Source organism: Mytilus edulis, chromosome 6 (genome assembly GCF_963676685.1).
Source record: "Mytilus edulis chromosome 6, xbMytEdul2.2, whole genome shotgun sequence".
NCBI classification, from domain to species: domain Eukaryota; kingdom Metazoa; phylum Mollusca; class Bivalvia; order Mytilida; family Mytilidae; genus Mytilus; species Mytilus edulis.
This window is the reverse complement of record NC_092349.1, coordinates 89,588,015-89,600,776: the sequence shown is the minus strand read 5'-3', so window position 1 is coordinate 89,600,776 and position 12,762 is coordinate 89,588,015. Positions and strand designations below refer to the sequence as shown.

The 12,762-nt window shown below is 33.5% G+C and overlaps 1 protein-coding gene and 1 long non-coding RNA gene across 2 annotated transcripts in view; both read right to left on the bottom strand.

The window, feature by feature from the left end:
* Nucleotides 1-4,372, bottom strand: part of LOC139528844 (notchless protein homolog 1-like) — a 48,510-nt gene extending 44,138 nt beyond the window's left edge. Inside the window, exons 1-3 of the mRNA XM_071325062.1 lie at nucleotides 4,327-4,372; nucleotides 2,324-2,478; nucleotides 1,413-1,713 (exon numbers count right to left, since the gene is read on the bottom strand). Coding sequence (XP_071181163.1) covers nucleotides 1,413-1,713; nucleotides 2,324-2,476 — 454 coding nt within the window. The 5' untranslated portion in view covers nucleotides 2,477-2,478; nucleotides 4,327-4,372. The remainder of the gene's footprint in view (nucleotides 1-1,412; nucleotides 1,714-2,323; nucleotides 2,479-4,326) is intronic.
* A 33-nt stretch (nucleotides 4,373-4,405) lies between these two features.
* LOC139528853 (uncharacterized) lies at nucleotides 4,406-12,480 on the bottom strand. The gene is made up of 2 exons (XR_011665696.1): nucleotides 11,807-12,480; nucleotides 4,406-4,696 (listed from the first exon to the last, which is right to left on the bottom strand). It is a non-coding gene; the product is annotated as an uncharacterized lncRNA (long non-coding RNA).
* Nucleotides 12,481-12,762: the final 282 nt, after the last annotated feature.

Genomic DNA, 12,762 nt, shown 5'->3' with positions numbered 1-12,762 from the left:
TTCAGATGATTTTTACAGAGTTGTCTCCCTATAGTGTTATGTATCAATGAATGGTTAAATACACACTGGTGTTATGTTCCATCCCTATCTGATCAGGGAAGCCTTCCCAATAATAATAATAATAATAATAATAAATTCTTTATTTAAAGACACAGTTACTTATCATGCAAATATACAGATCTAGATATATGACCACTACAAACACTATTTCAGTTATCTCCCATGAAAACAATAATACCCCGTGATCAATAACATCCAATTCTTGAACCAATGCATACAAACATCATAAACTTAGTCTTCTGTGCACGATTTTATCATTTTTTTCGCATAAATTTCATATAATCGTTAATTTTTTTTTTAATCGGTCAGTGTTGTTGTGAAAATATGGCAGGTAATTAAAGTCGTGTTTTGAAGCCGAAGTTTAATGATTGTCACCTGTTTGTCAACAATCAACAAAAAAACATGGATATTAAGCACATGTTTAACATGTACAATCAAATAATAGTTTATTTTTTGGACATCCATGTGTATTGCAATCACTGTATTTTTACGAGATGGGTCACACTGAGGTCACTTTGCATACGGAAAATAAAGTTAGCTTCTTCTAAATATGAACAAATTAAAGAATTTTCTTCAGAAATTTCAGAGAGATTCATACACTTAAACATAAGTTATTGTTTGAAAACTACAAAAATGATTATTTTGGGCCCCCTTTTTCCTAAACTATTGGGGCAATGACCCCCAAAATCAATCCCAACCTTCCTTTAGTGGTATTGAACCTTCTTGTAAAAATTTATAGAGATCCATGCACTTGAACACAAGTTATTGTCTGTAAACTTGAAAAATGCTTCTTTTTGGCCCCTTATTCCTACATATTCGGGAAAATTAACCCCAAACTGAATCCCAGCCTTCCCTGTGTTATATGAAAACTTATGGTACAATGTCGGAGAGATCCATGCAGTAACACAGAAGTTATTGTCTTGAAACTAGAAAAATGCCTGTTTTGGCCCCTTTTTGGCCCTTAATTCCTAGACTATTTGCCCAATAACCCTTAAAATAAATCCCAACCTTCTACTTATGGTAACAAACATTGTGGTACAATTTCAGAACTATTGAAATAATAATACACAACTTTTTGTCCTGAAACTAGATAAATGCTGTTTTTGGCCCCTTTGGGCCCCTTATTCCTAAACCTTTGACGACGACGACATGATACCAATATACAACCAAAACATTTTTAATTTTTGTGGTCGTATAAAAATGTTTTGCACATGTTCTGTTCTTCCATTGTTTATAACAGATACGAGTCTAAACATGCAAGTTCTGGTGGTTTATTTTTGTTGGTAAAACTTTTTAAAAGTCATATCCTCCCCACATACATGTACTATTGGTACCCCTAGCCTTGACCTTACCTTTACAAGTAAACTGTGGTGTTTCTGTATAAATATCCCAAAACCTGACAGTTGTATCACCTGACCCACTAGCCAGATATCTCCCATCAGGACTAAACCCTACAGAAATAACCGCCTCAGCATGTCCCTCTATAGAACTAGTACACCTGGTGACAGGTCTGACACGGAATATAGCCTGTGGCTGGTATATAATATCCAATACTTCCTCTGATTGTTCTAATGTGTCTTTATCTAAAGCCTTAGATAATGTATCTGTGATCTCTGTCTCTTTCACAAAAAATGTATACGGAACTTTTTCTTCCTGTAATCATGGTAATAAAGATATCAAAAAGAGGTTAAATCTAGCACTAGTTTGGTTGAATTTAAAAAAAAAAATAATGTGCACATACAATGGCATTATATGTCTTTTATATTTGTAATTTACAACATGTTTAAGGGATTACATTGACTTCAGAACATGAGTTTATATTCAAACGAATACATGAATGTATTGTCTGAATGCACCAGTATCTTAACTCAACAGTTGTATGCATACTGTGGATTCATTTATTTTCATAGGTATCAGTTTCGTGGATTGCTGAAAACTTGCATAATCGTGGATATTTGATTTCGTGATTTTGCCAGTCTCTGTATACAAAGTCTATTGAAAAGATGTTATTCGTTGAACATTGGATTCTGTGGTTCACCTGTACCCACAAATCCTATGAAAATTGGTATCCAACTAGTAATAATCAATCCACAGTAAAAGAAACATACATTGAACATGTGACAAATTACTGACGTACCAGTTCTTACATTTGTTTACAGTGCATGACAGACAAGTTGTAGTTTCTCAGTATTTATATCTATCATGTCTATAGGTATATCAAACTGACTCCCATTAACATTGTGTTACACATACATATACTTACATTTGTTAACAATGCATTACAGACTAGTTGTAGTTTCTCTGTGTTTATATCTATGGGTATATCGAACGGACTCCCGTTAATTTCTCCAGTCTCACTTTTAAACTGAACTAAAATTCTCCTATCACTAGGTTCCAGATTACTGTCAGATGTCATAGCTGAAACATATAACAAAATATTAGACATAAGCATTCTAAACATTTGAATTATCATATGTGATTTTTCATGGACAGTGCATGTACCCCAATGAATATTTTTTTATAACATAAGATTACACAGTTATAGTTGAGCCACTTACCACACAAATCATGCATATGGTGATACGTAACAAGCATGAAACTTTGTAAGGACATCCCTGAAGGCGCTGCGACTGCGAGCAATTTCTACTTGTACAAACAAGTGTATATAGGTACCTGGCGATTATAGACATGATAGATTGACCATGACATATCTAGTGGAACTGGCCAGAGGATTCTGAGTAAATGTCTGGGGGTTGTACAGTAGTGTTCCTGCCAGTTGCTTAGATGGGTGGTATGCAGCACGAAAAAAGAAAAGGGGGAAAAGTGTTGAAGACCTGGAGATATAAACATGATAAACAGTCAGAGATATAACTCTATAGGGTTATTACAGAAAATAACTTCCATGTGTTATTACAGATACTTTTCCTTAAACTTTCTAAATCTGTAATAACATATGTTTGTTATTTGTAAAATTATTTAATCTATAGTGGACTCTAGGGAACTCTTGAGACTTTGCGCAGAAACCAAATGCATAGCCTTGATAATTAGTTTTTAAATGGAATTAATACATTTTTAATTAACCATGGTTAATCAATGAGACAAGGCTATTTAGGAATTAACTTAGCTGTGATAACAAGGCTTAGTTATTAAAGGAATGTAACTTATTATATAAGACACTTGGGAATTACTGAGAAACTTGCGCAGAACCTCATTACATGCTCTGGTCATTATTTCTTACAATAAATTAAAATACATTGTAATTAAGCATGATTTATGTCTGAGCAAATGCTTTGAAGTGATATAGAGAAGCTGTGATAACACCCTTTTGTTATTACAGGCATAATTTTTCTGTAATAACATATAGGTGTACTATTCAAAATTGGAATACTATGAACTGTTAGATCTTTCAATGGTTAAGTATACATAAAGATAATAGTAATATCAATAGAACTTGTATACATTTTAACTAAACTTATGAAGTATATTGTCCCTTTGAAACATGTAACATACGTATGTTATCACATTTCTTTGATTTTTTAGTCCACAATAACAAATGTATGTTATTTTCCTGTAATAACCCTATAGAGTTATATCCCTGACTGATAAAGGTAATGGAACTACTGTTAAAAGGCTTGTATAGGTAGAAGTTTTAATCTGCAAAATTGGAACTTCCAGACAGGTTTAAATTTTTTTTAAAAATCATACAGATTACGTCCCCTTTCACAGGTAATGCCTGCCTCATATTATAAATATTGTTTATTGTCTATGACGTGAAGACGAGATCAATATACTTTGCAGCAGCATGTTGCAGCTTAATGTTGTACCATTGACCTGTCGGAATAACAGACTGTCGGGTTATTGGACTGTAAGATTATCGGACTGTTGGACTACCCAACTGTCAGACTATTCGTCAGTCGACAAGCTAAGCTCCTGTCTGCTTGTGGTAATATGGATCTGTGTCTATCATGTTTATAAATTCTCTAACATGTAAAATTTTAACATCAACCATTTGAAAGAAACGAAATAAATTTCACAATTCTCCATCCTTAAAACCAATTATTTTACACTATTTAATTATCCACAACTGGTCAAAAAGTTATGCAGTAAAGTGTAAACAGGTAAAGTGCGTAGAAAAATCAGGAAAAAAAAATTCCCCAAATCTTATTTCTTACACGGAATTTCATACATAATTTGTTGGAAAACAAAATATTAGGAATCAAGCTTTTGTTCAAATATTCAAATTGTTCTTTCTAAGTTGTTGTTTACCTGTGACTGTTTATTAATCTTGTTGAAGTCTTGTACACTAAAAATCACAGGTACTTGAGGACAGGACCCTATAGGAGCCTTGTGATGCCCCCCTCCCCCTTTTTTTTTTTTTTTTAATCGAGCAAAAATATCATTATTTTCGCTTATATTCAGCTCTCTGTATGCTATTTATCACTTCAAATGCAAGGAATACTATCAAATACCAGTTTCTAAAATTTGGGGTTTCTGATATATGTATAGGCGGAAAGGTAAGTCACTCAGGTTTGTTTACATTGAGGTACTGCTCGGGATATTTCTTGAAATTTTCTATTAAATTATGTCCTACCTGTTCCAATATCGTATTTCTTCTTCGCCATATATATTATCCTCACTGAAAACATACATAAATAATCAAAATACAGGTATAAAGTCCTCCTCTGGGACACTTTTCACTCGCGATTTGAATATTTTCAACCACATTTTAGTAGAAGCTACGGAAGTGACATCGCTAGCGACATCTGTGCGGTATTTTCAAAAGGGCGGTAACCATTTCACATGTTACCTATTCTGTAACTCCCTCCTAAATCAAGAGAACCATAATCACTCCCGATCGATCGATTTCCGAATGGCAATGACGACAACGGTAAAACGCGAGAATTCCGAATATATTTTAAGTAATTGTTTTGGCGCAAAATTATGAACTGAAAAAGAATGACAAATATAAATGAAATGTCAAATAAGTCTAATTTGTTCAACTGGATAATTGATAACATTGAGGAAGGGGCTATAGATGAATCAATTGATTTAATAGATATTAAAGAAAAAACTGCAGCTGAAGGGACATCAGTTGGAAATTTAATAAAACAAATATATAAAAATGTGAAGGTGAAAAATGCACGCAGCAAAAGTAACTGGTGCAAAATGACCAAACGTTACTTTGGTATAAAGTGGAAAATTAATACACCAGTTGTGCTAGATATAAGCACATTTGGAACACATATCCCCATTGATTTTGTCTTGTTATCAAAAACTTTAAGCTGTATAACTATAGGTCATTTTAACAAAACCATAATAAATGGATTGAAGGTGCTTACTGAAGCTCAGTTAAAATTGGACCAAACTTGGACTTTAATGGTTATGGGTAAAAAGATAGACCCTGTTAGCTTAGGGGTAGACAAAACATTTAATTTACCATCATGTTTTGAAATAATAAGACAGTTGCGTTATTGTAATGGTGTTGAGGAAGTTGATGAGTCAATGCAAAATAAAGACTTCTTAAAAGAGCATGTTTCAAAACTTTTTGATGAAAACTCAGAACAAATTAGATACAGGTCAAAATTATGTCAAAAGGTGCTCCCATTTAAAAAATCACACAAAGCATCAGCATCATGTGTGCATTGTAAATGTTTGGAAAAAGCAGTTATTGTTAAAAATTTTCAACTTGAAGAAACAACGAAAAAACCTTTGAATGAGAATTTAAATTCCACAAATGCAACTTGCATAAGATCAAATACAGATCAGGATGTAATACTATCTACAGAAGATAATAATGACATGTCAGAAATTCTAACAAAAATTTTCCCTGAATGTAGTGATAAAATGAAATTATTTTTAATGTCGCAGAAAATGGCAATTGAAAGAAACCCACATGGAAGGCGTTGGAACAGAGACATCGTTCGTCTGTGTCTAACATTATGGTGCAGAAGCCCTAAGGGGTATACAGAACTTAGAAATAGTCAGTTTGTCATCCTCCCTTCTGAGAAATTACTACAAAGATTTAAAAATACTGTAAATCAAGAAGCTGGAATAAATAATGATATGCTTCATTGGATGGCAAATGAGGCCAAGCTAAAAAATATACCACCCGAGGGTTATGAAGGTGGGCTCATTATTGATGAAATGTCGATTCAGCAAGATCTACAGTTAAAAAAGATAAATGGAAAAATAGAATTGATTGGATTTACTGAATTATCTCCAGAGTCAGTAGTTTTTGATAAATTGAAATCCAACAAGAACGAAAGAATTTTAGCGAGTCATGCACTTCAACTTGTATTCCTAGGGTCGACAGGTTTTCGGTTTCCTTTCGCACATTTTCCTGCAAGCACTGCATCTGGACATGAACTCTATTTATTAGTATGGCAATCTGTGAATAGGTTAATGAACTTTGGGTTTAAAATCATGTTTGTTAGCACTGATGGGGCACAGACTAATAGAGACCTCTTTAAGCTTTTAATGCCTGAATTTAGTTCTGCCAAACCAGTAACATGCTCCTTTAATAATATTTACAGTAATGATAAGATAAGTTTCATCATGGATGTTTCTCATGTTATTAAAAAAATTAGGAACAATATCTTAAAAAGTGGAAGTGAATCTCAATGTAAAAGACATATGAAGTTTGAAGGTAATTTTATTGAATGGAATCATTTCAAAAGGGCTTATTCATGGGATATTTCAACCCATCCCTTTCCAGTGCATCATAAATTGTCACAAGATCATTTTTATCTGACATCAGAGGCAAAAATGCGCAATCACTTAGCAGAAGATGTACTGAATGCTGATATGTATCATTTGATGAAGCTGTATCAACAAACTTTGGGAGAATCAGGCTCTATGTTAAATGCTACTGTCAAATTATTGTCAAATACAAGTGTTCTGATAGCAAATTTTAGGGATAATAGGGCTATAACTGACTTAAGTGATGACAGATTAAGACAGAACCATGATGTAATGGATTTTTTCATTAAATGGGAAAAAAGTATTCAATTGGACACAACTGTCAAGCAAAAAGAAATGTGTATGATATCTCACCAAACCAGGCAGGACATAGTTTCATGTATTTTAGGATTTGAAGAATATTGTCAGTATAGGTTAAAAAACAACAATGCCTCTGTTATCCCCAGTAGACTAAATAGTGACGTTATTGAGAACGTATTTTGCCAACAGCGCACTTTACATAGTGGCGCCAACACAAATCCTACATACCTTGGTTACTGTCATGCAATGAACTCCGTCATCTTGGGCCAAACAACAGTGTCAAGAAAATCAAATACTGGTGGTGATACAGCACAACCTCCAACACAACAAAATCAAGTAAAGGTATAAAATAAGTCACTTCCAATATATACATTATGTACACTTTATCTGTTTTCATGTAGTCCTGAAATTAAAAAGAAATGTCACAAATATAATGCATGCATAAAATAAATAAGAACAATTTCATTACTAGCTGCCATTTATTATGGCGCTTTTGTGTGATGAAAGGGAGAGTACTGTAAGTGATGAGATACATGTATAATTCAAATTTAGATTGAAAAAGTATATTCAATACTACAGAACAAATTACTCATACTGAACATGCTGAATTTAGTAGTTTGAATAAAAAAAAAGATGTGGTGTGATTGCCAATGAGACAACTCTTCACAAGAGACCAAATGACACAGAAATTAACAACTACATGTATAATATGTTACTATACTTCCTTCAACAATGAGCAAAGCCCATACGGCATAGTCAGCTATAAAAGGCAAGAAATGACAAATGTAAAACAATTCAAAAGACAAAACTAACGGCCTAATTTATGTACAAAAAAATATCAAAAAACCCATATGTAATACAGCAACAAATGACAACCACTGAATTACAGGCTCCTGACTTGGGACAGGCACATACAATGTACATACATAATGTGGCAGGGTTAATGGTTGAAGCTCAAAAGATCTTCTTATAATTTCAAAATAAGGTTTATTGAGATTTGTTTTCTTTAAAAGGTAATTATTGGTTTACTTTTATTATAAGAGTAAGGAGGAAAAAAATCACCTCCCCCCCCCCCCCCCCCCCCCCCCCACAAACACACACACACACACATTTTCTGAAAAAAAGAATCAAGTTAATAAAATGAAAATTGTGTTAGATGTATTATAACATATATAGATGGTGAAGATTGGATCAATTGGACATCAGTGTTGAAATAATATTTTCTTTGCCAAAACATCTGTAATTTCTTCTTTCCTTTTCTTGGAGGAAATTGTAATTGTAATGTCTTTGCAAATTAGTAATAAGTCTTTTTTGTGAAAGAGCTGTCATTTAAAAAAACAACATTTTGGCTTGCTATATTTTTTAAAGAACCATACCCCTTTCCCTCCTATTGCAAAAAAAAATCCATTATTAACAGAAGCTTTTATTCAACCATCATTCTTAATTTGAGAGAAATTTCAAAATGAGTTTGTATTAAAAAAAGAAAACCCTCCAAATTATTTTCTCTAACCCCTCTTTTAACTTGGAATTATCTAGTTCCTTAACATAATCAAGTATACTTGCTTACTTTATTATAAGCACAAGGGACAAGTGAATGACCCGTCCTCCTCAGTCAAACATGCCCATTCTGCTTCATCCTCTAAATTAACACATTGCCGATGAAACCATAATGTGCAAACATCACAATTAATCCAATCTTCACCGTCTATATATGTTTTATTACATATAGCACAATTTTCATCCTCTATTGTCTCTTCTACTTTCTTGGTTTTTTTCCCTTTTCCTTTCCCCTTTCCTTTAGATTTTTTTTTGCCATAATTTCTTGTCCTTTTTGTTTTAGTCAGTGTTGAAGGAGCAGTCCCAGACAAACTAGTTTCTGGTTCAGAAGAAACATGTAGAGAGCCAGAGGGCCCAATCATGTCATCATGCACTGATTGTTCAGAGACAGGCACAGACTGAGAGATCCCACTAGGTCCGGGCTGAGGTTCATAAGAATCAGGTATATTTAGAGTTTCAATACATGTATCACTATCTAATATTTTCTTTGCCAAAACATTGGTAATTTCTTCTTTCCTTTTCTGGGAGGAAATTTTAATTTTAATGTCTTTGCAAATTAGTAATAAGTCTTTTTTGGTGAAAGAGTAGTCATTTAAATATTTTGGATTCTGAAGAAGTTCTGATTTAAGACGCAAGAAGGATGACTGTTTATTGGTTGATTTGTCTTCGGTATAAAATTTCATGTCAAACTTTTTGATAGATTTCTTTCCCTTTTCAGTCACTTTTTTTCTCAATGCCTTTCCTTTTTCTCTTTTTAAAAAAGCCAGAAAATCTCTTCTAAACTGACTCAAGCTTACTTTCAGAAACAAAGTCACAACTGACTGGAATAAAATGAGAAAGTTGTCAACAGCTGTTGCCATGGAATTAAGTAATGTGCGAATGTCATGGTCATTCTCACATTCATCCTCAGAAGAGGTGGTAACGGATGAGGTCACGCACATTAACCATGCCTCATATAACTCGTAGTCATCAAACAGTTGCTTTAAAGAATCATTATACAAATTTTTACCATATATGACTAAATTTTCATGGGTCAATTTTTGGCGGCATTGAATTTCAAGCTTTTGAAAAAAATCAAAAGCAGAGTCAGAAATATTTGTTAGTCCCTCACGCTGATTTTGTTTACGCTTAATTTCATCTAAACTAGTTTTATCAGTAGATACATCTACTAACTCACCAAAGGTACAGCACATTGAATTCAAAATGTTCATTTTATTTTGTAAATCTTTCAGTTCCTTTTCTTTACCTTTTGCAAATAATGAGTTTCTTATCTTCTGTGACAAATTGTGCTTTAATTTTGCAATCACATACCCACTGATATATCTAATTTTGCCCTTTCCAGCAGGATCTAACTCTTGAGTTAAAGATGGTTTAGGTAAGGGTTCAGGTGAAGTCAGATGCAGATGAGAAGATAAAGTTTCAAAAAACTTTCTTTCAATGTAAAATAATACAGATGTTAAAAGTCTATAAGCTGGACCTTTCAATTCTTGTAGTTCATACTTTTTAAGCAGAACAGAAGTGCTACATTCATATTCTTCTGAATTTATGTGTTTATTGAATTTAATAAAAAAATCATTCCTATGCTTCTGAGTGTATTTATCCTTATCTTCAGGGAAGCAGTTCAGCCCTATGTCATCAATAATTGATGCCTGCTGATCAAACCAATCATTGAATAAATTAAAGTTTTTAAGAATTAATTCTTTAAAATATAAGATCTGCTCTTCTGCAGGGGTATCCAAAAATTCTAATAAAACATTGTCAAAGGCCAGCTTTGAAGGGAGAGGATCAGTAGAGAATACTTTCTGGTTGTCATCAGTTAAAATTGTATCTAAAAATTCAAGTTTTTCTATTTCAGAATCTGAAAAATCTGAATCATTATCAAAATCAATAAAATCTTTCTCAAATGTTTTGCTGCATGCATCACTATCACTAGAAGCTGATTCAGTTTCTGAATATGAAAGTTTTTCAAGTTGAGTTTTATTTCGGCAACATGTTAAATCTTGGTTAAGCTCACCTACACTGAATGATTCATAAAAGTTCAATACATATCCTGGATGCTTTTTGCAAAGATGTTTTTTGAAATTGACTACTTTTAAACCATTTACAGACACTGCTCTTCCCACTGCGACACCTAATTGACCTGGTTGAACACTGTGTTGGCAATTTACTGTTACATTTTCTAAACTCATACCTTGGGCTTTATGAATTGTAAGTGCATAAGCTAATTTTAATGGCAGTTGAATGCGCTTTGCAATAATAATTTTCCCAACAGGATCATAAGTGGAAAAAATTTCTGCTCCAATATTTGCCGTAACTATTTTCTCACCAATTTTGAAATTAACATCAACAGATTTATTATGCAGTTGAACAGCAATACCACGAACACCATTCACTAAAACATCACTAAGATTTTTGATCAACATAACAGGACACCCTACCTTTAGCCCTAAATTCTTTGGCGCTAAAAACTTGTTTATATAGTGTGCAGAACCTTCATCTACTGAATGGTATGTTTGAAGCTCTCCTTGTATTTGATTTAGTTTATTATAATTGAACATATCAACGTCAATGTTTCTAGCAAAAAGTTGGACACTGCCTGCTTCATCCTGCAGAGGTCTATTTAATGATTGTAGAAATGCTACTGATTCATCTGAAGGATCCCCAACCTCTAATTCATTAATACATGTTATCAAATTATGTTCGTCTTGTCGGTGTACAATATGTAAATTGATCTTGTGGGGGAAATAACTCTCAAACCATGGTAAACGAAAACAGAGGTTGCCAGGGTCACCATACAGTTCATTTGAAACTGGTGGAAGCTGATAAAAATCTCCTACAAGAATAACTTGAATGTTTCCAAATATATCTGGAGAGTTCCTAATTTGCCTACACAAAACCTGGACCTGATTTAAAACTTTAGAGCTAACCATTGAAATCTCATCAATAATTAAAGTTTCAACAGATTCAATATTGGATTTGGCAACTGTGTATCTCTCATCTGTTCTAAGTAAATGAACAATTTCCTCTATTAAATACCTTCCGTCCCTTATTCCTGACCACTTGTGAAGTGTTTGTGCACCTAGGTTGCCGTAGTGTGTGGCAGCGATACCAGTTGAACACACGATAGAGACGTTTTTCTTTTGACTATATCTCATAAATTCAACAATTTTCTCAACAAGAAATGTCTTACCAGTGCCTGCTTGGCCTGAAATCAGTAAATTATGGCCATTAACGGCCAAATTGAATGCGAATTTCTGGTCTTCATCCATTATTGTTGTTGTTGTCTGTTGTTATAAAATTTCCCGCAAAATATATTCGGAATTCTCGCGTTTTACCGTTGTCGTCATTGCCATTCGGAAATCGATCGATCGGGAGTGATTATGGTTCTCTTGATTTAGGAGGGAGTTACAGAATAGGTAACATGTGAAATGGTTACCGCCCTTTTGAAAATACCGCACAGATGTCGCTAGCGATGTCACTTCCGTAGCTTCTACTAAAATGTGGTTGAAAATATTCAAATCGCGAGTGAAAAGTGTCCCAGAGGAGGACTTTATACCTGTATTTTGATTATTTATGTATGTTTTCAGTGAGGATAATATATATGGCGAAGAAGAAATACGATATTGGAACAGGTAGGACATAATTTAATAGAAAATTTCAAGAAATATCCCGAGCAGTACCTCAATGTAAACAAACCTGAGTGACTTACCTTTCCGCCTATACATATATCAGAAACCCCAAATTTTAGAAACTGGTATTTGATAGTATTCCTTGCATTTGAAGTGATAAATAGCATACAGAGAGCTGAATATAAGCGAAAATAATGATATTTTTGCTCGATTAAAAAAAAAAAAAAAAGGGGGAGGGGGGCATCACAAGGCTCCTATAGGGTCCTGTCCTCAAGTACCTGTGCAGAGCATGGGGTAGATTATATATAGGTTCGTTTCGTGTGTATTTTAGTCCAGACGCCATCTAATTAACTATCGATTTGACCTCAGATGACCATATAAGCGATATAAACAAAAAAAAAGATACGAATAGATTAAACCAACACGTGCAATTGTATTTTTATAGGTCTGTTTGATTTTATTTTATAGATTAGAAATAGATGTTTCTCCAGTCAGGGGACTTACTTAAATAAGTGAT